This window comes from Pteropus medius, unplaced genomic scaffold (genome assembly GCF_902729225.1).
Source record: "Pteropus medius unplaced genomic scaffold, Ma_sr-lr_union100, whole genome shotgun sequence".
Taxonomy (NCBI): domain Eukaryota; kingdom Metazoa; phylum Chordata; class Mammalia; order Chiroptera; family Pteropodidae; genus Pteropus; species Pteropus medius.
In genome coordinates, this window is record NW_024344370.1 from 13922214 (window position 1) to 13949562 (window position 27349).

At 37.1% G+C, this 27349-nt stretch overlaps 1 protein-coding gene across 2 annotated transcripts in view; it reads left to right on the forward strand.

Moving 5' to 3' along the window:
* MCCC2 (methylcrotonyl-CoA carboxylase subunit 2) overlaps window positions 1-16370 on the forward strand; it is a 50570-nt gene extending 34200 nt beyond the window's left edge. Inside the window, exons 11-17 of one of the 2 annotated variants that reach the window (XR_005654360.1) lie at window positions 853-925; window positions 3738-3814; window positions 6169-6235; window positions 8652-8734; window positions 9511-9625; window positions 11464-11549; window positions 14214-16370. Coding sequence is in view for 1 of the 2 variants with exons in the window: in XM_039870168.1 (XP_039726102.1) it covers window positions 853-925; window positions 3738-3814; window positions 6169-6235; window positions 8652-8808; window positions 9511-9625; window positions 11464-11549; window positions 14214-14331 (693 nt within the window). In the remaining variant the exon portion in view is untranslated. Of the gene's footprint in view, window positions 1-852; window positions 926-3737; window positions 3815-6168; window positions 6236-8651; window positions 8809-9510; window positions 9626-11463; window positions 11550-14213 lie in introns of both variants that reach the window. The other variant, XM_039870168.1, reaches the window with a different exon arrangement.
* Window positions 16371-27349: the final 10979 nt, after the last annotated feature.

The following is a 27349-nucleotide window of genomic DNA, read 5'->3' on the forward strand; positions in this document are numbered from 1 at the left end:
TTAGAAGTTTGCCTTCCCTTGTAGATAGGTCACAAAAAGTTATTTCTGGTGATTACTCTTATTATGGGCAAGGCCCCTAATTTAAATTCTTTAAAGGAGAGGTAAAAGTTTCTTGTGAGCCTGCAGGGTCTCGGTTGTCTTCAGCTTAAAATAATCCACATGCCAAAGTGGCACATCTTGCGGAGGTCCGTTCTGAACCCCTTCAAAGACTTAATAATAATAGCTACCTTTTAATGAACAGCCAGGAAGTATGCTGTAGTTAGCACTTTTTAAGTGTTATCATTTTTTAAAAAAACAAATGAGGAAACTGAGGCTTAGAGGATTTTAGGTAACTAGCCTGTGACTCTAGTTCCTCAGTGGTAGAGCTGGGAGTCAGAGTTGGTCCTATATCTCAACATTATTTTCTTAGGTTCCTTTATTACTAGGTCATTACATCTTCACAACTTTATCCCATCCTTGCAGAAGTGAGAACTTACTCCAGGACATGTATATCATATGTGATATCTTAGGTTGGAGCCTAAGTCTTCTGACTCTAAGCACTATACCTTGCTTTCTGATCTAATTCCCATCCATTGGCCAACACATTTGAACAGCCACCGAAACTTTGAATCTAGCAACCAGACCACGGAGGCTCTCTGCTTCTCTGGTCTGCAACAAAATCAGAGCTCAGAATGACTTCAGGGCATTAACCATGCATGTAAAGTGAAATTCTAGTGGGAAGATTTTCTGTGTAGGGTGATATTTTGTGAAAGTGACAACTTCACTATGAATTTGTTTTTCTTATAAATAACTTAAATGCAACAGTTCTTTTGTAATACAATTTCTCAGGAGCATTGTTATTTTTCCTCCTAGGTCATTGCTAGAATCGTGGATGGAAGCAAATTCAGTGAGTTCAAAGCCTTATATGGAGACACATTAATTACAGGTATGAAGAATTGAAAACGTGAACATTTTTGGAAAATAAGTGATATTTCCTCTCAGGGTTTGATGCACCTGGCATGAGCTTTGTTATTTAGAGCAGTACAAATTTGTGAGTCAGTATTCAAAGGACGCTGCTTTGTGAAGATCATTTATAGCTGAATGGCTTCATGGATCCACATTTTAGATAATATTTAGATGCTGTGGTATAGGCCCATTGTGACATTAGTTGTACAAAAGGTTCTTATCATAGCAAAATTAGCAGGAAGATTTGTAGTTCTTTTTGTTTCTCTGGATAACTATACTTATTTTGAAAATTTCAGTACTGTCTCCTTTATTCTTTAGTCTTCAATTCAACTGGTAAGTTTTGTATGATGTTTAAGCTTCCCAGAGGGATGTAGACTGAGTTAAGCTTTCTCACTGGCCTCTGTGTAGGTTGTATGTTGATTTATGCAAATACTAGATTAGAATACAGGACAGAATACCGAGTCTGAAAAAAACAAAATAAGGATGTTTATAAAAGTTAATTCATTCATCTGAAGTGTTAAGTTTGTAGGCCTTTGAAGAAAAGTATTTGAAACATAGATGCTAAACCCATAATCTGTTTTGGTCAAATGGCAAAACAAATGTGGGTCTTATAAAAGCTTGAAAATGTAGCAGTTAGTCTGAAGACAACATATCAGAGTAGAAAAAATAACTAGCTGCAAAAATCCAAATTGCAAACATACATTGAGGCTTAAGGATAAGTCACAACACTTTTCCTGGTCTGATATATGATCAAGAGAAAGATTCACACTAGAAGTGGAATTTATATTTTTATAGTTAGGTGATTAAATGATTAAGGGCTTTTGGTTGATATATAGATGGGATTTGTCACTAAATAGTTCAGGATGTAATATTCATTGTGCAGCAGTTTCAAACAAGTCAAGGCTGTTACTGCTTATTTCTCAAAGATGGATGGACAGTCCTTGTCATCTATTTTTATGTGTTTGTCCTGTATTTGCTAAAAGACTTGTGGCACCTTTGCCCCGTGAATAGTAGGGATATATCTGATTTCCTCCATCTCTTTTTGATTGTACTGGAATTCAAATAAGGTTGGGAAAAGAGGAGGAGAATGAGAAGAAGAGGGGAAATGAGAGGCTGAGGGAGTGATGAGAGGATGAGGAGGAGAATTAGCGGGGCCATGAGAGGGTGGGGGCCATCAGTGGGGAGTGAGTGAGGAGGGAGAAAAAGAGATTTTTCTGAGGATCAGGTATCCTTGGCAGCTCTTAGGGGTCTCCTCCTGCACTTGCCATACGTCACCCTAGTAGTTTCTTGGGTATTTTGCTTTCCTGTTTGGCCTGTAGGAAGCTGGTGAAGGTATATTCCTCCATGGTTGTTCCTAGTTTAGTGCCTTACTCAGCAGGGCTTGTGCCTAGAGAGCCCAGGCAGGGCTAAGGAAGGATTGAAAGTCCAAATAGCTAAGAGGACAGTATACCTTCAGGGGTAGCATCTTACTGTGGAGAGATATGTGAGATTCCCAGCTCTTTTTGTGGGTGGGGCAAGACTCAGAAGGGATTGCTAGGCCTTTTGGGAAGTTCATTCCTCTCTGTATTGCCTCTGTAAGTGGCAGTGCTACTTAGGGTATGTAGCATAGACTTTAGGCTGGGATTTTAGGCCTGAAAGATGAAAGAAATCTAGGTGACCATCAAATCAGTGTTTCATTTTATCACATTAAATAAACGTAACATAACATTTTTAAAAAATCAAGACAAGGCCAAAATAAAGAACAAATCTTTAAAAATTCAGTGTTCTGACTTGTCAATAGGTTGACATTCTCTTGTATCCGTTAATTTTTTGAGCACTTACTTTGTGTCAGGCATCACACTGTGAGTGTCTTAGTGGCACGCTTTGATAGTATGCTTTCTTTGACCTACTTTAGCCAGCACAGCTTGCTGACTCTTGGGTTCCAAGTATTTGACATCTATATAGATGTCATTGAAAAATCATTGAAAATTATTGAAAATTATTCTCGGGAAGGTCTCTCTAGTCAAGTTCTTTAGGTGCACAAAATAATTAGCCTCCTGAAATCACCTAAAGTGTCTACCTCATAAAATAGCAGCTTTTCCCCTTTTTCTTCTCCTTTATTTCCCGTGTGTGTGTGTGTGTGTGTGTAGAGTAGGGGTTTGGAATGGGAGTAGAAGTGGTGGTAAGATATAAATGAAACTTGTGGAAAAGAGAAAGAAAAAGATACAGACAGAAAACAGAAAATGAAATCGGAGTGATTTATTCTTCTAAGCATCACAGGATTTTTTTAAACTTGGTTACCACCAGGCTTGATGGTGTTCTTGCTTTTTTTTTTAAAAAAGAAAAATTTATCTTTACTAAGTGTATCCCTTTTATTTCAAAGGCCTATTGTTACCAGAGGCATTTTCAGGCAAGCTAGTCACCTGAAACTGGCCAACAGCTCTGAACATTGAGCTTTAAAGGGCTCTGCATCTTTGATTTGTTCTATTTCAGAATATCCTTCGTGTCTGGTACATACTAGGGACTCAGATATATGTTACAGGAATGAATGGATGACACACTAACTGAATAATCCAACCAAACTAACCAATCAGACAAGTAGGTAACTACATCTAACACATCCCTTGAGAAAGCAGAAACCCCCGACTCTGGTACCTTAGAAATAGAATGTGACGTGAGCTGTTTTGTACCATAGACAAAATCTCTACATTTTAAACTTTGATTTGAAATTAAAGAATGTTAAATATGTCTGTTCACTGTGAATTAAAAGTCCACTGAAATACATAAATCTTTTTTTTCAATTTTCTCTTGAGGATTTGCTAGAATATTTGGATACCCAGTTGGTATCATTGGAAATAATGGAGTTCTCTTTAGTGAATCTGCAAAAAAGGCAAGTACTGTTTGACATGTTTCAAGATTTTCTGTTTTAATTTAAACATAATGAACTTTCAAGATCAAGTAATACATGAAAATTTATTACATAAAATATTTAATCTGGTGCTTTTGCAAACACTGTATGTATGTGCACATGAACATGTATATATGTGTGTGTGTTAGTGTTTGAAACAGTTTTTATGAAGATTTACATGAATATGATGAACTCTCTTGTGCACTATGAAAAGTTCAATTTTTTTTTTGAAAGTTCTTATAAGATGCTTGAATTATAACTGTTACAGATGACATGTACATATTCTAAGAATTCAGGAATAATTGTCTTGAAAGTTTCACTCTAGTGCTTCATGCACTTGAGGGATTCAAAGATACTTTCCTGGTGGTTCTGAGACACGATCTGTTTATTCTGTTCTATCCTGTCATCACTTTAATTTGATACTGTTTTCATTTTTTTGCAGCAAATGGGAAAATAGTAGGTCTTGTTCCTGAAGCTCTGGTTTTAAGGGAGGGAATTCCTGAATATCTTTTGGCTTTGTATTCAATTTTATACATCATTGTCTCAGATTTACCTAAACTTGGATAAATGTAATTTATGTACTTACTTGATAAAATGTTTTCTTAAGAAAAAATAAGTCTAGCCTTGTTTTTCCTCTTCAAGTGATAGAATAAATAACAAGGTTAAGGGTGTTTTATTGATGTAGGTAATAGGCAGTTATGCTCTTTCAGACTCTAATTGTGGAAGAATTTGTCTTCAGTGGAATGTTTTACCAGTAAGGTTAGTTTCTATATTCTGCTATTCATTATTGTTCCTCCACTGAGATTATAAGATGAAAACAAGAAAGCAAAAATAAGGAAAATAAAAATCACCTACACTCATACCAGAAATAAACTTGCGTGAAATTTTATTATGGTTCCTTAGTTTTTTCTGTCTCCCCCTAGCCTTTTTAAAAATAAAATTAGTGCTACCATATGCAAGATGTCCCTCAGTATCTGTTGCGGGGCGGGGGCGGAGATTGGTTCCACAACCCAGCATGGGTACTAAAATCTTTGGTTGCTTAAGTTTCTATATAAAGTAGTATAGTGTTTGCTTATAACCTGCACACATACTCCCTTATATTTAAATCATCTCTACATTACTTAGAATACTTAATAGAATGTAAATGGTGTGTAAATAGTTGCTATACTGTATTGTTTAGGAAATAATTACAAGAAAAGGAAGTCTGTATATGTTCAGTGTACTGTAGGCCAAACTACATAGTACACACCAGCAACAAAGTAAAAAAAAATTTTTTTAAATATTTTGGATCCATAGTTGTTTGAATCCATGGATGTGGAACTCATAGATACGGAGGGCAGACTGTATATAGAGGTTTGTTGTTTTCATTTAGTAGTATATATAGTGAGTGTTTCCTAAAATGTTAAATATTCCTGAAATAATGACTTTTAATGAATATATAATACACTTATGTCAATAGAGGAAATGTCAGACTGAGGCCAACAAACTCCACCTAGTTTTGTTTGGTGGCTTGGCACAAATAAACCCTGAGGAGTTATGTCTGGCCTCAGTCTGACATTTCATTTGTAGAAGTAAGCCCCAAACGTCTGTGTGAATTCCTTATTCTTGTACTTGAGGTTGAACCATTCCTTTGCAATTTTGTACTTGCCAAGGCAGTTCTCACAAAGGGATCTGCAGATAGAGAGTAAATTATAAAGGAAGTAGTTTATAAGTGCTTTCTTACATAATCTTCAGAACATAGAGAAAGGAATAGTTATATTTTTGTCATGAATTTCCTAAACTCAAGGTTCGAAGGTCTCTAGGACTCATCTAAAACCCCATTTATTTGGAGTATGTTGGTAAGAAAGAGATATTTGACTATATAACCTTGGTGCATAAAAGAACTTCAGACGATCTGCAAAATATAAATGTCATCATAGATCTCCTTGAAGGGTTTATAGTCTATATTTTTTTAAATTAGAGAACTAGAGAATTATTTTATAGTAAGGCTCAGAAATTCTTATTGACAAGCAATCCTTTTTTCTCTGTTACTTAAATTTCACTTGCTGTTTGGAAAGTTAGTGATTGACTTCACCCTTGACACAGCAGTTGTCCTCAGCTATGTGCCAGTGATCACACAGATGACTATGCGAAACAAGTGCAGTACAAATGACAGTCACATGCCCCATTGATAATGGGTCCACATAGTAGTGTTGTTCTTACTGCTACTGTAAGGTCAGACCTGCCAAGCAAAGGATATTCTTTCTTTTCTTTCACCCAAGTGTGGTATTTGATGCATGATGATTACAGATTTGTTACCACCACTTTAAAAAGATTTTTATCTTATTTACTTATAGGGGGCTCACTTCATCCAGTTATGCTGCCAAAGGAATATCCCTCTGCTGTTCCTTCAAAACATTAGTGGTGAGAAAATAAGTTAATCAGTTTGGTTGCATTTGTTCTAGAGCTGTACTGTCCAGTAAGGCCCACGTATTAGGCAGAGCAGATATAGAACACTTCCGTTCTCTTGGACGTACTCTTTCTAGAGTCTCTATAAGAGTTAATGTTTCATGAATCTTAAATATTTTGGGGAGTTTATCCACATTTTTAAGTCAAGCAGTTTCTGAGTTATGGGCATCACAGATATTTGAGTGGCCTGCCTTTACTCCTGAACGTGCATACCCACAAACCTAGAAAGCAGCCCGCTGCCTCGGCCAGTAACACTCTGAGCACTGCCGGATGGTATAATCTGACCCATCGTCTCTTTCTCAGTAGTTTGTTTTCCTTAGACGGTTTTAAGCACATGGTATGGTCCTTCCCTTTCCTCATCTTTTATTGTGCAATTAACTTTACTTGAAGAACATCTTTTAAAAGTGTTAATGCACATCCTGAACCAAAGTCTGGGGGTTTAACTTTTGACTCCAAAGAATGGTATGACCAGTGTCGACCCTCTGGATTTCATGTTCCATAGATGATCTTAACATAGTGGATGGAATGATTTTTAAGGTTTCTTATGGGTCTAGAGCTATTTTTCCTAGAAGTCCATGATTCTGTTATTTATACTTTGTATGTTGCATGGTGCCTGACATATTGGAGGCACTGAAATATGTAGGTTAGCTGAAAATGTCCTTTTTACTCAGTCTTCTAAGTCATTCATGGTTATCTCAGGCTTGAAGGAAGAAGGGCTCTTAATTAGTTGTTGGGATCAGGCAAAGCTTCGCAAGAAGGAGTTTGGCTCTTGACAGGCAGCAGGGCTATAAATAGTACTGGTGCTAAAGCATCTTCAGCTTAAGTTTAAGATACTTGGTTAGATGAGTTTTGCGAGAAGTTATATCCAGACAGAAGCCTGAGAGGGCCCTTTGTGGCAAACCTCATAAAAGGGCAGATAGAAAGTATTCTGAAGCTTCACTAGTGTAGCAGCCTTGTTTCTAACAATGATTCATAATTTATGAACCACCAGTAAGTTAAACTGTGTGCTGGGCAGAGTCCTACGTTTTTGTTTTTATTTAGTTAGTTCATTAGTTTTTCATTCATTCATTCATTTATTCATAGGTTGAATTTGGATTTGCAACATTGCATTTGAGGGACTTGTGTGACATCCATTTGGAGATATATAATAGGCAGCTGAAAATTTTTGAGCACAGAGAGGTATGTTTAGTCAGAGGTGAAAGTGCAGGTATCATTAGAATACGGAGGTGGAATTTAAGGCTGTGCGAAGAGATAAGAATGCCCTGAGAAGAGGGCTCAGGGACAGTCTGTGAGTAACTCTAATTTCTTCCATAGAGATGAGAGTAAAGGAAGAAATGGAATATGATTATGTTGTTTTTTTAAGGTGGGAAGGAGAAGGACTGGAAAAAGCGAAGTGAGATGGCCTCAGTCTTTTTTTTTTTAAGGCAAAATCATCTGCAGGAACTAGAGGGGCAGCAGAGTGGTGGGTGAGAGCTTAGTCAATATTTGAGATAGCTATTGTGACAATATCACAGGCAGTCAAGATAAGGTAGATAAAGGAGTTCTGAGCTATTCTGATGGCGCCGCTCAGAGGGGTAGCTGGAGGAAGCAGGTGGTGCCTGGTAAGAGTAAGGGCTGCCCTGTTACTACTTTTGTATCCATAGCAAGTACAGGTGCTCCATAAAAACTGGTTGAATTCATTTGGATGATCTACCGCCGGAGATCTGCAAAGCGAGAACAGTGATAGTCAAGTAGGGAGACACATGAAGCCTGACTTAGTGTTTATTAGGTGAAGAGGAAGAAGCCCAAGGCCTGGAGGGCCCAGTGCGGCTGCAGACCAGTTCTAACAGAACTGGGAACTTAAAGAAGTAGAGAGATCCCTAATGATAATGAATTATTTTTTTACCTTGCTATTGAGTCACTCTGACAAGGACTCTTAACATCTCTATGAAACATTAATCTTATTTCATCAAAATTTTAAAGCAGCACTTCAGAAGGAACAGTATGTATTTTTAAACCAGGTCAGTGAATACTGAAGCCCTTACAGTTTGGCTTGCCACAGTAGTTTTTCCTTAGCTTGCCATGTCACGTTCTTTCATCACCAGGCTACTATTTTAAGATAATTTCTCGAAGATAAATTGCATCTGTATCTTGTTTGAAGATCTTTCTGTGTGCATCCAGATGAACCATTTGAAGAAAAATTCTAAAGCGATTAAATTTTATCTTTTAAAGCGAAATTTGGGAGATGTATTTCACAGATAAATATTTTGTTAGGGTGGGAGGCGTGTAGTAAAATAGAATTTGACAAAATGTCCTTCTACTGCCTTGGTGGAATTGACTTCTGCACATTAATCCTGTCACCCAGAGGCTCTCTTTCTGTTCTTTCTCATAGGATTTATGGTTGGTAGAGAATTTGAAGCTGAAGGAATTGCCAAGGATGGTGCTAAGATGGGGGCTGCCGTAGCCTGTGCCAATGTACCTAAGATAACTGTCATCATTGGGGGATCTTTTGGGGCTGGAAACTATGGGATGTGTGGCAGAGGATTTAGGTGGGTGATTGTCATGATTTTCTCTGAAAGAATCATACTTTAAGTATAATTATAAATGGTCAGGTTTATTTGAAATGTAGAATGGCATTCACAAGTTTTGATCAGTTTTACCATAGTCTATATCATCTAGAGCAGTGAAATAAAATTTAATACTAGGGGTACTACTTGGAAGAAGTCCACAGTGGGAATCAGGAAATATTTTGAAATGGCCGATAATGAAAATATTATATATCATAACTTGTGTGATGTGGCTAAAGTCCTGCTTTAAGAAAGGTGTGTAGACTTAAATATACATCATGGGAAAGAAGTAAGGTTGAAAATCAATGAGCCAAGTAGCCAGCTCAAGAAAGCACATATAATCGATATCAGGAATGGAAAATAGACATGACCATAGATAATAAGAGGATACTTTGAATACTTTTATATCCAGTAAATTTAGATAAAATGGAAAGACACAATTTGTCAAAACAGATATCTGAATTGCCTGGAGAACTTAAAAACCCTAACCATGTTCAGGCACCACCTCTGCAGATTAGTCTGGCGTGGGTTCCAGGCATTGGTGTATTTTCTTAATCCCCAGATGATTGTAACGTGCAGCTAGAATGAAGAACCACTAATTTAAAAATTAAACATGGGCCTCTGAAAATCCCTGTGTTGTGCAATGAATTAATTTGATCTTTCTTTCTTTTTATTCCCCCATAGCCCAAGATTTCTTTACCTGTGGCCAAATGCTCGTATCTCAGTGATGGGAGGAGAGCAGGCAGCCAGTGTGTTGGCAACAGTAAAAAAGGAACAAAATGCACAGGAAGGGAAACAGGTAAATGCCATTTCTCCTCAGTCTCTGAGTTTGGCTTTCAGACACCCTGAAGCCAGCGAGCAGTGCATCCAGACATATTGGAGGTGCACTGCTCGCTGGCTTCATGGGTCAAGAGTCCAACGTGCAGGGCCTGGCTTTTTGGAAGATGCTGACCTGGAAGTTGTTTCAGGAATTTGGATTTATACATTCTTTGTCTCTTTTTAAGAGCCATTTCATTTGAGGTACCTTCTTGTGATAATTTACAAAATTTTCAGAATCCCAAGAAAACACTTCAAGGAACTGCCTGCAAGTGCCTGAGGCATAAAGATGTTTGATTCTTAGTCATTCGCAGTCAGTGAGCTTTAAATAAATCTGATTTACTTCTTTGATGTTATGACCTAAAGCAGAAGAATTTTGTTTTTTCTGTTTTACTTTTAGATTGTTTTTAAGGGTACCTTGAGTGGGAGGGCTCAGTCATCTAATGCGAGTTGATTAACATTATTATACTGTTAAAGTATAAATGAGGAAAAATAGAAAGGGCTCTCTGGAAGCTTCATGAAAGGCACATCAGCACGTTGTATTTTTAAAATGAATTCCTTTGTTTGTGTCTCTGTTAGAGAGTCTTCTGACATTTTGCATTAATTTTTATTGGTTGTAGCTTTTAACTATTTGCATAAGCCTCAAATCTTAAAATGATATTGTATGTTCCTGAAATTGCTATGTGCTCTGTTTCATCATAACAAGACATAAAATGGAGGAGGCCCTGTCTCCTCAGGCTCTCAGTCTTGCCATTTAGGGAGCAGCTGGTCAATTGCCTAGTTTGTGGAATGGGAATAGTATAAAGCTGGAGGCTGGTTCCTGCCTCTCTGAATACATCCCACACACGCCTCACATCCCCAGTCATCTTTTCCAAGCAGCAGGCACTTTGCAGACTTAAATTGAGGTTTCAGATTTACTTTAGTGCCCAAGCAAAAGGAAAGCTTTACGTGTGTGTGTGCGCGTGTGTGTGCGTGTGCGCGCGTGTGTGTATGTGTGTGTGGGTGGGTTGTCTAATATTTTTGAAGATATGTTTGTTTTAAACTCTAGCCTAGTATGATAATCTCTTGTTAAATAATTGTTCTTTGATTAATGTGATATACATATGTATAAATTCATCTTTTTCTATGTATGAAATGAAAGTACAGGATTTTAGTGGTTCTCTCTCTGATATCTTGACTTATAATTAAACTGTGAAACTAAATAAAAGAAGGTTGAATTTATTTGAAATAAGTTGAAAATACTTTTCAGAGTTTTAGAATTAATTTGCGTAAAGATTTTTACATCTGAGTTAATAATCACTTGTTTCTGGCAATACTCATGGACAAGCCATTAAATTTTTAATTAGAGAAAAATATATCTCAGCTATCTGGGAAATCAAAGAGGTTACTCAAAGTGTGGTTGAGGTTTTACCCTTTTAAGCTTTAAAATGTTTAGAATTTTGGCTATTTTGAATGAAAATTTCTCACTTCTCCACCTTTTTAAACAGAAGCTGCTAAATGTAATCTAACCCTTTTGTTATATTGGATAATTCACATCCATCTTTTACCCTGCTGGAATACCTGATATCCTTGTTTTTGACCTTATGTTAAACAGCCTCAGGATGTTGTCTCTGATAAGGGTGATATAAGGGTGCACTATTTGATACTTATATCTCGGGTGTATGTTATGTATGTTAAAGAAGCACTTGTAATCTATACACCTCTGTGCAGATGCGGTTGTGACATTATTCGCAATATCTGTTGCTCCTTTTTTCTCGAGGTTCTTTTGAGTGGTCTGTTGTTCTACTGCAACAGACTTACTCGTGGCCCCTTTTCTTTCAGTTCTCCAGTGCTGATGAAGCCGCTTTAAAAGAGTGCATCATTAAGAAGTTTGAAGAACAAGGAAACCCTTACTATTCCAGTGCAAGGTGGGAGCCAGAGAATAACTAACTCCTTGACGGGTGCATGTTGGCAGTCAGGGCAGCAGCTTTACAGGGATCTGGGTGTCGGGATGGAACCAAAAAATAATGTTTAGACAATTTTGTACTGTTGTCCCTATAATGGGAATGCCTGCTGTGAAACACAGTCCCTTCTCCCACCGTTGGTTTGATTCTGCCACCCTTCACTCCTCTTCCTTTATCCCATTCCTCCTTTAGGTGCTGGGGCCTGGATGGGCCCTGCAGCCAGAGGTGGGCCACAATGGGGTGGGAAGTTAAGACTTATAATTCTGACTGTGTCATTTTCAGGAATTAGTCGTTATAATTTTTGCTAAACCCATGGAGTCCTATCATCCCCCTCTCTTTGATTATTTTGTTTTTACCTCATTTTAAGCATGAGATTGGGTGATTGATTGAATACTTTTTGGCACTTGTTAACAATTATGCTCGTGCATTAGTCACAGTGAGGGTCCCTGTGTCAATATCAAGTAATTACTTCATATACCTATGCAGCTCTTGGTTCTGTTTGTTTCTTATCTCACTTAATAAGGTTATAAATGATCATGGCCTGTCCCAGCTGGAAACTTGCTGGCATGTACTTTTCAGACCTCTTTTTTCCAACAACTTTAATGTTCTTCATTCTGAAGAGTAAGCTTCATGGGTTCCTTTTATCCCTTAGGCAGATGGAAAAAAGAAAATAACTATTTTTGTCTTTTGAAATTATGTTATGCTGTGATTTATGCCATTTAATGGTGAAGGCAAACTGGAGAGGAGAGAGAATAGAAAATCAAAGTTAGGATCCATTTCAATCATTTGAACCTATGTTCAAAGACCAAACATACTTATTTTTAAGAGTATAACTAGTTTCAGAATTCAAATAATACCATTTGAGATTTTTTAAAAGCTTGTTTCTCTTCTTGTTTATATCTTTTTTAATAACCAATTTTGTTGGAGTGGGTCATTGATTCATTGAATTAAGAACAAAATATAGCCTCTGATTTGAAATAATCATGTGCTGCTTTTTATAGTAGCCAGTAGAAACAAAGAGGAAATAGAAAACCATATAAAAGGTTTAAGAGAAAATATGTATTGTAAATACACCTACAGTTTTTTTAACATAAGATTTTAACTGAAACTCATGACAGCTGAAATATTAAACTTTGAAAAATAGCATATTTTGTGTGAGCCATTAATTTATTTTTCAGCCCTGGCTAAGCCGTTTTTTGAAAAAGACTGAATCCTTCATTATTTTCATACTTACATTATTTTTTTAATGGATTATATTTAAAGCAGGAGAGCAAATGGCCCAGATAGACATATCTTTGAAAATAAATATTGAAAGACAATTATAGTTTTCTGTTACTATCTGTAGATGCTTAAGCCTTCTATTATAACACTTGGTAGCATGGAGACAGCAACTTTCTTTCAAAGATGAAAGGATTTTCAAGCCAGTTTATGGTACCTTCCTTGGGTTTAATAAATCTCAGCTTAACAAGAAAATTCTCTGATCTGTTTAGGCTTTCACATGGCTTGATCTGTCTTTTCAGAGAGTGCTGTCATCATCTGCCACTGTAACTTCCTGTGCTTTTCTTAATCTTTACATGTTACATATGTAGTATGCCAGTTTAATTCTCAGTTTTTATAATCAAACTTCTCAGGCGTTTGATTAAAGCCTCTAATCTGGAGCAGTCTTTTTAATGACCATCACGAAGCAGTACCCCCCACCATACCTCTGCATCACTGTTTTTGCTGTGTTACTCTGCTGTAGGCTTCAGAAGGGATTGTAATCAATTGACCTGGTTACAAATTACATGAGTGGCCTTTTTTTTAATTGGCTGTTGATACCGCAGGGTCCCTATTATGAATGTTTTATGAGTAGAGGTTTGATTCATGGTCTGTCAATGTAAGTATGGTTTAATAATTGATGCTGTGTCCAGATATTGAAGACAGTTTGTTTAAAAAAAGCAAAACTGCCACCTACTAAAATACTGCTTTAAAAAAGCAATATTTCTCATCCATATTTCTTTATAAATTTGAGGTTGTCAGTGAAAAGTAAACTAAAATTTCTACTTAAAAGTTTCTTTTGAAAGCAATTTAAAGCTATTACTTGTATTTCCTATTGTAGCAAAAAATAAAGAACTACATATGATGGTATTTTATTAATAAAATATACTGAAGTCTATTCAATAATTTTAATAGTTTCTTAAGAGATGGGGGAGTTTTGGGGAATACACCTTTTGCAGTAGGGACTATTATATGGGTTTATGTGGCTCTTCATATTATTAACGGGAATACATCAATTAGATTTGTATGTTTGTGTGGGCAGAAGAGGGACAGGAAAGTTTTTCTTCAAATAAGTAAAAATATTTTTAAACCAGGGATTATTTTGTGGTTTCTTGTAGCAAGCTGTTCTTAAAGCCATAGACTTGATTTGACGTTCTGTTGGGGTCTGGGTTGAAAGTCATTTCATTTTTCTTTCTCCCTTTCTCCCTTCTCTTAAACATGGTTTCAGCTGCGAGATTATAATACACAGAAGTGAATCAGTAAATGTACATCTATGTGAAGGAAAACCTTCTCTGAGCTTCTAGGTAGGGATTGTATAAATGATAGTTTAGTGGTGGATTCCTACTCACTCGTGTTTTGTTTTTTTATCAGGCTGTGGGATGATGGGATTATTGATCCAGTGGATACCAGACTGGTGCTGGGTCTCAGTCTTAGTGCAGCCCTCAATGCACCAATCCAGAAGACTGACTTTGGCATCTTCAGGCTGTAACTGGAATATCAAGACTGACTTTGGCATCTTCAGGCTGTAACTGGAATATTAATTTTTGGACATATACCAAAAATTAATATATTATAGTAAAAGTTTTTTTTTTTTTAACAAATTACATTGTAATTTTCTACCTTAAAAAAGGTCAGCGAAGATATTTATTTGATGAACCTCAATTCCGTGTAAATTTTCTTTGATTTTTCTGTGGCTCAGCTTTACCACCCATAAAATGAATACCTACCATTATTTTTTCTAAACCACAAGTAGTATGAAAAGTTCTGTAAGTTTTAAATTCCAGGTATTATCAAGACTACTAATATAAAGTTGTATTTCTACTGAAATGACTGTTTTGCTGATTATGCACAATATTTTAACACTTATTTTTTTTAAGTACCTATTTTCCCTCCATCTACCATGCTACTCCTTCCCATATTTCCCTCCATCTACCATGCTACTCCTTCCCATAATAGGCTTTTTTGCTGTCTGCTCCCAGGGCTCTATTTCCTACCCATTCTGTCCTCACCCTACCCCTTGCTGGCTTCCACTGCCAGCGGCCCTCTCCAGGGCCACCGTTGACCTCCATGTTGCTGAAACCAGTGGGTTCTTTTCTGACTTTATCTGACTTAATTCTCTGTACATTCAAATCATTTGAACACTTCCTGCTACAAATGCTATTTTTAGCTTCCATGTTGTAACATTCTAGGTTTTCAACGAACTTCTTTGTCCATTCTTGTTCAGGTCCCTTTGCAGGCCCCTCTTCCTCTGCTGATTCTTTCACCCCTTCACCATTTGTCCTGATTTTTCATTAGTAATAATGAATACATTCTTATTCTACAAGATACAAGTAACACAAAAGTATCTCATTTTTTAAAAATTGTGGTAAATATACATAACATTTACCATTTCAGTCATTTTTAAGTGTCCAGTTCTGTGTCAGTAAGTACATTTACACTGTTGTGCAACCATCACCACCATCCATCTCCAGAACTTTTCAGCCTCTCAAACTAAAACTGTTATTAAACACTAACTCCCCATTCCTTCTCTCCCCAGCCCCTAGCACATTTTATTTTTAAATGTGCGTATTTCTCATGGTTTGATTTATTCTTGCTGAGCCGTTTCAGCCCTTCTTATGGCTTCTGTCGCCATCTAAATGTGGATGATTCTTATGTCAGCAATTCTTAACACAGTTCATCCCTGAGCTTTAAATTTATAATTTAAAACCTGCATCTCTAACAGGTCTACTGGATATCTGCACTGATTATCTTACAGGAACCGCAGATTCAGTTAGGTTCATTTGATTTTGCCCCTAACTATCGCTTGAATTCCCCCAATTGTTTTTGTCTTTAACTACCACAGGCATTGGAAGTGGTCTACTTGCATTCAGTCTTAACTACTCTAATTTCTCCATCGCTCTGGAGTTAGGATGGCCATTCTGAATGCACATCTGGTCATGTCGCTTCCTTACTTAAATCTTTCACTGGTTCCCTGTAGAATTGCCAGGCCCCTGATGCCCTCTGTGATCTTGATCTTCACCTCTTCAGTCTCATGTCCTTGACTCCTTCTTACACTTGGTGCTTTAGTCATTCTAAACTTCTAGTTCCTTGAACTTGTGAAGTCCTCTCACCTCAAGGTCTACAAAGTTCCTTCTGCTTAAACTGTTCTACTCTTCCTACTTCTTAAACACTTATCTTTTTGTCTCTGTGACTTCCCTGGGCTGGGTAGGTCACCTACAATGTGCTCTTGTAAAGCACCATCTATTCCTTCTATTACTTCTCTGTCTCATATGTTTATAAGAAATACAAACATTTCTTCAATACTGCCCTCCTGCTAGAATGTAAACTCCGTGAGAGCAGGGATCCTCTTGTTTAGCCTATATCTCCAATGCTTGGCACTTGTAGGTGCTCAAATATTTGTTGAATGAATGAAAAAAATCCATATTTTAATTGATATCATCAGGCTACATCATTTTAAAATGAAGCGATTGGTTACTTGAGCTAATACAAATATAAAGTGCTTTTTAAATAAAATGAGTATTTTAAACATTTGTGTGTGATATTCAATTTAGGCTGCATTTGTGTATGTATCAGAAGTCAATTTAGTTTTAGGGTTCTTTTTTGAGATGTGCATTCTTAGAAGGATATTGGAGGAGGTCATCAAGCGGACGTGAACTGCTTCCATTTCAGTCAGCAGTGCTGCATTCCTTCTGGAGCCTTTGAGGGGAAAATCCATTTTCTTGCTTTTTTTAGCTTCTAGAGGCCTCCTGCTGTTTTGTAACTTTTATAGACTTCAGAATGATATCAGACACATAAATTAGCATTCCAGAGAGCCATTTAATTGACTCAAGAGAAGAGTTTACCATAGTACAGGGGCAGTTTTATTTTCTGTAGCAACCAGCATTTCAGTATGTCTGGCAGTTTTTTCTTTCACAAAGGTGACCCAAATCACAGGTTTGTGCTACTCCTTCTGTTACAGAAGAGAAGTATCTAAGAGAGAACAAAGTTTTAGAAGGTGGGGATTTAATAGAGAACTTACTGAAGAGAAAACATGACCAGAACTAATTGTTAGACGTAAGGTGGAAAAACATTTTTTAATGTGTAATTCAGTGTTAACCTTAAGACGTGAACAAGTAGAATTTTGGAATACAGCAGTCCCTCAAAAGACGGCATTTTACGTCATTTCATTTGTTGTTTGGTTCAGCATCGTTTTGTTATGACATTGATGGGGGGAAAAATGGATTCTGGGCCAGAGCCACTGCACGTGTTTTCTCCCGAGACTCTGGGGATTTCTTCCCATGTCTGAAAGAGGTGGACATCAGATGAATTGGCATGTCTCAGTGTCCCAGTCTGAGAGAAAGAGAGACACCCGGCTCTGGTCACCCATGCCCCTGAACTGGATAAGTGGGTAAGAAAAGAATTGTCTTACTTGTTTTTATTAATCTTTTGTAAATGTATGGAGAGCTCACATTTCTTTCAGTGTTTAATATTAGAAGTGTTTTGGGTCTTTATTTAGAAGTTTGGCGATGTTTCATTTGTAAATCCTTTGCTTCAAGTCAAAGTTTCCAAGAACATATCTATGACATTAAAAGGACTTACTGTATCAAGAGGTTTCTACAGAAAACATATTTGACATTTTTTCAACCATAGCTCTATTCATCACATTCCTACAGCTGTAAGATAATTAAAAATAACTTTCATTTAAAAATTATTTATAATTTAAAACCCAACAATGTTATTTATAGGAAAATTAGAGTAAAGAAAATAAAGTAAAAATTTTCCATAATCCCACCATCCAGAGATAACTGCTGCTATTAATATTTTCTTATATACTATTCTCTTTTTTCTATCTATTGGAATTTTTCCTTTTGGCAAAAGTTATTCTGTACTCTGCAGTGTAGTGTAAATGTATCGACATGTTTACATGTCATTTACTACTTTATAATAATTTTGATGTTGTATGATGTCACATTGTATGGGTGCCCTATTTGATTTAACTACTCCCCTGTTGTTGGTCATTTAGGTTATTTCAGGTTTCATACTATTATAATTAATGCTGCAGTAAATACCCTGTAATTTCTTTACATAACTGATTATTTTGTTAGTACAAATTCTGAAAAGTCGAAGTGTTAAATCAAAGTATATATAGACTTTTAAGGCATGTTGCTAAATTCTGCTCTATAAATGTACTTTTATGCTACAAGTAGTACTGGGTATAATGATGACCCTGGTCCTTTGATATACTGAAATAACTTCCAGTGGAGTTAAACTGTTTAGGAAACCAATGTTTCCTCTAATTTTTAAAAGTTGTGTCTAGGTGATAATGTTACATTAGTAACAAGTTGTGAAAACTCAGCACAAATGCATGGGAGGCACCATGGTCATGGAAAGAACCCTGGACGGGGAGAAAGAACTGGGAGAAGACCAGTTCAGCCCTAGTTCTGCTACTAAAAAGTTGTGTGAACTTAAGGAAGGTGGGAGGGAAAAATCAGCCTCTCTGACCCAGCAGTTGTTTTCCTTCTGTCTTTCCAGATGCGCAAGTTCTTTTTCTACCTCCCTGGGTTTCCTTTATTTCTACCAGTACTGGGGCAAGTGTACTGAGGGGGAGAGAATTAGAGGGAGGGAAGGTCTTTGAAGGTGGATATTTAAAGGAGAACTTACTGAAGAGAAAACATGACCAGAACTACTTGTTAGAAGTAAGCTAGAGGGAAAAAAATAGGGCATGCTAAGAGCTTTTTATTCTACATGTAAGTGTGTACCAGATGACTTGGCAGGACTGATGGCGGAGACCATTCACCAGGATGATGCATTCTTCAGCTTTGTCAGAGTTCATTTTATTCAAGTGAACTAACATCTACTAAAGGCCTACTCTGTCTCTGGCTTTGGGGTGGGATGCATTGATGAGGGATTAGTGTGGCATGGTGCCTGTCCTTGAGCAGCAGTGAGCCAAGTGACTTGAGAGAGTATTTTCACCTGTTCAGTACCCCTCCGTTTTTTGGTAACTACATCCTCATTCTCTTTTGGGAACTACCCCTCTCCTGTTCTGTGAAGTCTTGGTGAGTGTCAAGCAAAGAGCCCTGGTCCCCAGCCGAGAGCTGGACACCACACTGAACTTTAGCCAGGCTAACTCCAGTGCTTGACTCTTGAGCAGAGGGACAAAGATGAAAGACGACTGGCCACGAGTTGTTCCAGGGCACTGTTACAGGCCGTTCATTCATTCTTGCTCTGGGCTCCCTGGCGCTCTCTTTACCGAGACTCTGTGAACCTGAGATATCCTGGCATCCTGTATTTTTCCAACAATCTTAAAAAAAAAATTGCCAGAGTCAAGCTCCAGTGCTTATAGCCTAACTGACTGGTAGAATGTCCTTAAAGTCAAAAATTAAAATAAGTTTCTCTATATTTTCAAACTTAATGAAAGCTTTACTGCCTGAATTTTATATATATATATAAGAAACTGTTCAGAAATGAAACTACTGGAACATTGAAACAAAGTCAAAAAGATAATGGAGACAGAAGAGTAAACTGAGGGTCTTGGCCCTCTGGTACACAGAGCATTCAAAGGAGGCTGTGACTTCACACTGCCGTCAATAGTGAGGATGGATTAGGTATTTTAATCGTCGTAAGGGAAACTCGATTTATTGCAACCTTTTGATCACTGAAACATGTCACTGAGCAAGATTTTAAGTTACTCTTAATTGGAAACCTGGCTAAAAAATCTGACAATCTTTCACTGGGAATAAGAAAGACAGCCATACCAAGAGACAGAAGGTAGAACTACGTGACTTCTTAGGTAGCCTTAAGTGACCTTTCGGGTAGTCTTAAGACCACAGTGCTGGCCTTTTATGAATGGTAAACAAATTGTCCATAATTCTCTTGAAATGTTAATACTTTGCAAGTATTTGTGAGGCTCCTGTTTTTATTTTGGAGCTGTCGATATTTTTCTTTTAATTTAACTTTGTCTCAATTTTAATGTGGCCTGTCTTCTAACCTCTTTCCACTATGAGGGATAGAGGAAAAGTAACTAGAGGATCAAGTTCCTAGAGCTAAACATTTTAAGTAAAGGAACAGTGGAGTCTTTGAACTGGAGCATAATTTAAATCTATACTAGAATGGATTTTGCATTCTGAGTAAGAGAACCAGAATTTCTTGCTGGACAGAGGGCTCAATTTCAAATCAAGGATTTGGTTTTGTCTAGGTGGTGGTACTAAACTAGCTGCCTAACCTTGGGCTAGTCTTTCCTTATCTCTTAATACAGGGATGGGACTAGATTAGTGGTTTTCTCCTCTGGTTTCACATTAGAATAAACTGAGGAGTTAAAAAAAAAAAAAAAAAGAAAAAGAAAAAAACTTTTGCAATCAGAATCTTTGGGAGAAGTGACAGAATATTTTTTAAGACTCCCTATAAACTGCTTTAGAACAATGGTTCTTGAAATTCAACTGGCATCAGAATTGCCCAGAGAGCTTCTTGAAACACAGATTGTTGGGCTCCATCCCAGATTCTGATTCTATAGGTCAGGAGTGGGCCCCCAAATCTCTATTTCTAACATGTTTCCAGCTGATGTTACTGGTCGAGGGATCACTTCGAGAACCCCTGACTGTTCTAGATGATCTTGAAGTTCCTTCCTAGCTCTAAAATTTTAGGATTCTAAGATCGATTTCTGCTTTGGGGATGTTATCACTCTTGTGTATTCTTGGTTAGGTCATTGAAGGGAACATTTCTTTCCCTTCCCCTTTTCAGGGTAGGGTGAATTTATCTTAACTTCTTGGTCGGTGATTCATAGCCCCACTGAACACTAGATTCACCTGAGGAACTTTGCTTATGAAATATCCTGATGCCCAGGCTGGGCTCCAGATAACTAAATTACACTCTTTGAGGGTAGGATGCAGGTATCAGGTTTTAAAGCTCCCTAAGATGATTTCAATGAGAGGCCAAAGCTGAGAGTCATTTCACAGGTAAGGCTAGATCAGAAGATTTCAAAATGGAGTAATTGCTCATTTCGAGACACTTCCGTGAATTTAAAATCTTAAATTGTGTATACATTTTTTAGGTATAGCTGATGGCCTAGATAAAAGTTTGCCTTATTTGACTTCTATATGTACCTCATTTCCGGCCATTGAAAGTGGTTACCAAGAGCTGAAAGTTTCCAATGAGGTTCATCCAGGGTGATGGAAAGAAATAAGATCAGAGTAAAAACAAACAAGCAAAAGCAGAAGTATTTTACATAATGGGCCATAATGGCAACTGACATTTTGTTTCCACTAAATTATTTTCTGAAACTCTGTATTCATTATACAATAATTCCCCACTTTTCCCTCCCCCCCAGCCCCTATTGTACTGTCTCTATGAATTTGCCTATTCTAGGTATCTTATGTAAGTGGAATAATACAATATTTGTACTTTTTATGTTTGGCTTATTTCACCTGGCATAATGTCTTCAAGGTTCATGGAGATTTTTTTGGTCAAATGTATCCATGTCACTATTGAATTAGGTTCTTAAAGGTGTCAGTCTTATTTCAGTTAAACAAACATACGAGAGATAGAGAGTGCTTCTATTTCCCCAGAGCCTTTAGGCAGCCCTGTGGGATAGGCTGGGGTGGTGTGCATTAGTCCTGCTTTCAGCAACAGCCTCCACCTAATTGCTCAGTCCGGAAACATGGGCATCACTGTGATTCTTTCCTCTTCCTTACTCTGACATTCAATTGCTCGACAAATCTTATTGATTCTACCTCTCAAATTCCTCCCCAAATCGTCTTCTTTCTTTTAAGTCCCTGAACTAGCCTAAATTAGATTTCCAGCTATTCTCACTTGAGTCAATATCGGAGACTCCTAACCAGTGTTCCTGGTTATCACTGCCATTAGTCATTATTTCATTAATTTATCCAACAAATGTTATATTGCACAAATACTTCTTGCCAGGCACTAAGCTGGCCTCTTAAGTTACAGGGTCTTTGTCTCAAATAAATCTGATTTTACCCATGTGCATCTGATTCAAGAGCCCAATTTTTCCCAGTCCACTCACTACTTTCCAACAGAAGATGGAATAAAGATTCAGAACCCTTGGCAGGAGAAATTAAGGGTTCAAAACAACAGGAAATTTAAGAGTAATAAGTACAGAGTCCAACATCTAAATTCAAGAAAATGAAGACTTATTGTACAGAACTAGGGAAATCTGGCTTTGCAGCAGTTCACATGGAAAAAAAAAAAAAAGACCCTGGAATTTTGGTGATCCGAAGGTTGATATAGGTTAAAGTGTGATGAGACTCCTTATAAGAGCTAGGCTAGCCACATTCTAGGCTGCACTAATTTAAAGAATGTCCTGATCATGGGCTATAATAATGCCTATGCTTAGTCTGATTATTGTCTTCAGTGCTATAAGCCATATTTTATAAAGAATATTAATGAACTAGAGGAAGGCATGCAGAGAGGTGTTTCTGAGGCCTGAGAAGTAGCCTTGGCTATACTTGGGAACTATGAAGAAAACACAAATTCCTGGGATCTACCCCTTGGTATTTTCAGGTGATTTTAATGCACATCTTAGTTTGGGTACCACTGACAGGAACAACGTGATCTGGAAAATATTGAAGGAAGCGGATATTTAGCTTCAAGAGAGGACTAGCAGTAGATGTAATATACTCGGAAAAGGTACTTCCAAGATCTGAAAGGCTGTCATTTGTAAGTTGAGATGGCAGAATGAAGGGAAGGTGTAGAAGATTAAAGAGGAGCCTGGATGTCAGGGATGCTGTAGGGCAGTACATTATTATTGACTAAAGTCACAATACTGTACATTTGGTTTCCAGAATGTATTTATCTTCTAAATGAAAATTTATACCCTTTGCCCAAATCTCTCCATTTCCCCACCACTCAGCCCCTGGTAACCACCATTCTGCTTTCTGTATCTATGAGTTTGACAGTTTTAGATTCCACATATAAGTGAGATCGTGCAGTACAATTGCAGACCTCCCTGACCTTCCTTAAAAACATTTTCTGATCATGCCATTCTCTTGCTTAGGGATAAAAATTTAACTATTCTCTTGCTTAGGGATAAAATTTAACTATCTTTTCTTATTAACCTTGAGTGTCCTGGGCCTGGCTTAAATTCTTTAAAATTAAAAAAAAAAAAATCAAATAATACTTACCAATAGTTAAAAAGATAAATAGAACAGACAGGCTCATAACAGTCTGCTGATCCACCTTTCTCGTCCATTCTTTATCCACAGAGGCAACTGCTTTTAACCGTTTCTATTTTGTTCTTTTGGTGATATCCTTATATAAATGCTTATATTGATATGTATATTTTTTTGCTTTTCAGCTCTAGAAATTATTTAATTCTTGAAATAATAAATCAAAATTTTAACTGACACACACAGTCATTTTCTTCTCCTCTCGATATGGTTATATTACCACAGGTTCATAATCTTATGTCTAAAGTTTTAAATTCAAAAAGCTATGAAATCCAGAAGCTTTTTCTTTTGTTGTTGGAAGTTTGGTGTCAAAATCTGTTTGGTGTCAAATTCAATTTCTAAACCATCACATGTGGTTAATGGTGATGAAGCAGCTACTGAAGCAAGCATCTTTGGGGAAGGCTGCTGCACTTGACCATTGTGGCAGTAATGATGACTACAAAAGATAACAGCCCGAGATGGATCCTTCTGGGCACTTTGGAGCATGTAGAGAAAGAAAATGTGAAGAATAGATTTTCAGATTTTCAAATTTTCAGCTCTAGTTACTGAGAACCACAGAGCTTCTATGGCATCCCTAAAATTATCTTATTTTTTATAGCCACAGAGCCAATCTTGCTAAAAATGAAACACAGAATTTAACTGAATTCACAGCATTATCATGTCTCTCTTGTGAGAGTTAGGACATTGACTGAGAAGGAATGAGACTTTAAGGACTTGCAATGGAGCTATCTGATGGGATCAGATGGAGCTGAGAATTTTGAATTCCCAAGTCACTCTGAATTTTATTATTGCTTTGGGATATAAGGACTTACATATGGCCCCATTAATGCACTGAGACACAATATGGATGATTAGAGGGAAAAATCTTCCACTAAGAACCAAAGAGGGTGGATGCCTGGAGTTTAATGACCATGGGATAAAATGTAAAAACAAGAGTGAGTCAGAGGCCTACAGGAGGCCTCATGGTGAGCTTCCACCATCTTGGTGGAAGCAGACTGCTCTCTGCATTGTCCAGCTTGGGGAAGTTACCTTATAAGAAGATGCTTGTGTCCTCAAGACCCACTCCAAACTCCCTAGATCCATAATTAGGGAGATAAGCACAAAGTCTGACAAGGAAAGAAATAGCTAATATCATAGAAGAACTACAGTGTTTCTGTTGAGTACATTAAAAGTACATACTTACTGCATCTTCATTTAACTTGCCTGTTTGGCCTTTGCAGAAAGCAGAAGAATCTTGGAGAATGACCTTAAATGATTATAAACTTGACTCCAGTTTTACTTGTTCTTTCAGGTATGATGTATATACAATCTTGTTTCAGGACCATACCACCTGTCTTGCTCTCTGTCATAATATAGTCCACAAAAACCTTGGATATTTTGACATCCCATACAACATTATAATGGACCACTGTTTTGATGACTATGTTAATTAGATCTGATGAGCAGGAAGTAGCATGCAGCCTACTTAAGATGCCTTAATAAGACATATGTGAACCACAGGGGTGGGACATAAAGCCTATGACCATTTAGGGGTCTTTTTGTGAAGTTTCTGCAAGGTGAAAGACACGTTGCTATACCTTTCATTGTCTACCAATAAAAGAAGGCATACTTGGTAGGCCATTTTGGATTTTGGAGGAAACATAGTCGAGTATGGTATTTCCACCCTTTTACTTTGTAATCTTTCAGTTTTGGATGAATAATGGAGTAAGAGAAGAGTAATCATCTGTCTGCAGACTACCATGCATGGGGTTCTGGGAGAGTGTGAACTGGTTTGGTGAGCTGAGTTTCAGCTAATTTCCAGTTAATTCCTGTTTCATCCTGCTATCCTTCACACGTATCATTCATTGAGTTTGGAGCCTATTATAGCAGAATCTGTTGATACCTGGAACCACATCCCCACAGCCTGCCTTTGCGCCTGCCCCAGTTCCAGTTCCTGTAGATACTGACAATTTCCTATCTCAGGTACCTGCCTCTCTCTGCATGGAGCCTTTCTCCCAGGAGAGCTTTGCTCAGCATATAGGGCAGTAGATTTAATGCCCCAGGGACAACCCTCTACCAGTGCGGGATGGACTCTGTTGCTCTGAGGTCTGTTCTACATCCATACTGGGATCCAGCCCTAGTTGCCCACAGCAGTAACCTTCATATCAACATGTAGTTTATTGGGTTTTTCTTTCTTTTCCATCTCACTTTGTCCACTCCATGCTTTTGGGGGATGACCTCCCAAATAAACTACCTGTATACAAGTCTTTGTCTCAAGGTCTGCTTTTGGGATCCCCAAACTTGAATGACTGTCAAGCATTCCGAACTTGGTTTTGTAATTTGGGGGCAGGTTACTCAAATTCTCCTGGCCTCAGTTTCATTATACATCGTAAGGATTAAGTGAATATATATTATTTTATTTATCTATAATATATATGTATATGTGTGTATAAATATATGTTGTTATTAGAGTCCACAGAAGGCACATACTAAGCCCTAAGTGTTAGGTATTATTAATATAATAACTACCAGGTGACTGATTCAACATTTCAGGCAGTCAGGTGTCTTGCCCAAAGCCACAAAGGAAGTCCAAGGTGGGTCTAGAAAGATAAATACATATTATGAGATTCAAGGACTATTTAAAAAATCCCAGCTCCAAGATCCCTGTAGCCACTGGCTTGCCTCACTGAGTAAGAGGACTTGTCAGAGACACAGTGCTGTGCCTAGATCCAGGCAACAGGATGGGATGATTCAGAAAGTCTGTTTGATTTCTGTCACCAGAGCTCCGATATGTATTTGGCACCCAAAGCTGAATGTTTCCTGAAAGGCTCGTTCAAACCCAAGTCACTGTGTTTTTGTCTCTGTGGACACAAAGATGCTAAAAGAAACTGAACCTTAGAAAAATCAATTTCTTGGTATTGTAAATGCCAGCATAGTTCCACTTTCATTATTATACATCAAACTGTATTAGAAAGTGAATCTAAAAATATTTCTTCAGTGGTGATGATATTGTTAAAACTGAAATACAGGTGATTAATATCAAAGCTTCGGATCCCAAGCTTCTCTGTTTAGGTCATGCGCTTATGACAAGAATATTTGGAGTTCATCTAGTTTAGTTCTCTCTGTGGGTCCCTCTGGGCTATTCATCTATGTCCAATTTCCTTAGGTATTTGCTCAAGTGGATTTGGTCGCCTGCAAATTCTGAATTGGAAGGTGGGATTAAGGAATTAGAGTCCAATTGTTAGAGGACATTTTTATTTCCAGGAGAGCAGCAGGTGAAAATAGTGAAATCAGCCTACATCTCTCAGTGAAGCATCCTTCCTTTCCTTAAATATCCATTGTTGCTTTGAATCATGTGTTTATCGTCTTATTTCATATTTTTTGTTTTAATTATTTAGTGTTTGCCCTAGGGTTTGCAATGTGCATCTTACCACATTTTTTTCAAATAATATTATATCACTTCATGAATAGTGTAAGAACCTCACAACAGTTTGCTTCCATTGTCCCTGCCATTATTTGTGCAATTATTGTCATACCTTTTAATTTTGCATTTTATAAAACTCACAATACATTGTTAATAATTTTTGCTTTAAATTGTAAATCATCTTTTATAGAAATGTAAAACAACCAATAAAAAAGTTGTTTGTCCACATATTTACCATCTGATTTACCATCTGAAGTCCTAAGAACTTCCTTTAACATTTTTGAAGGAGTTGTGTGGGTCGGCTAGCCGCAAATTCGCCCGGCTTTCTTTTCTCTGAAAATGTCTTTGTTTAACCTTCTTTATTTATTTATTTTTTTTGTGGGGTGTGGTAAATAATAGTTAAATATATATATTCATAGAATGAAATGTATGTAAGTGTTTAATGTAAAAATATATTTAAAGACATTTGCTATATAGTAGGTTGAAAATAGCAGTTTATAGAAATGGCTATACAATATAATGATGTCATTTTTGTGTTAAAGTTATATTTGTATATTTAATCATAGAAAATCCCTGGAATAATTTATATGGGAACGTAAACAGTGGCATATCAGTTCAGTGTCTTCTCTTTTCATATTGGAATTCTCTAAAGTTTCTAAAATGAACCTGCATCACTTTTATTATAAGAAAGTAAAATTTGTTTTAACCTATTTCATTTTTCCTTCGAATCTTTTCACACTGTTAATATGCATAGCTTAATAAAACGTCTTTAAAAGTTAATGTTATTTACGCGCTCTCCTAATAATGCAAATATTAATTGATAGGATTAAAATTAAAGCATGTTTCTGAATTCTGGGCTTTGCATATATAAATAATAGGGGAAAAATGGGCACATTTTATAAAAGTATTGGGAAAACTAAAAAGGTAGTAGTATATCGACTTCA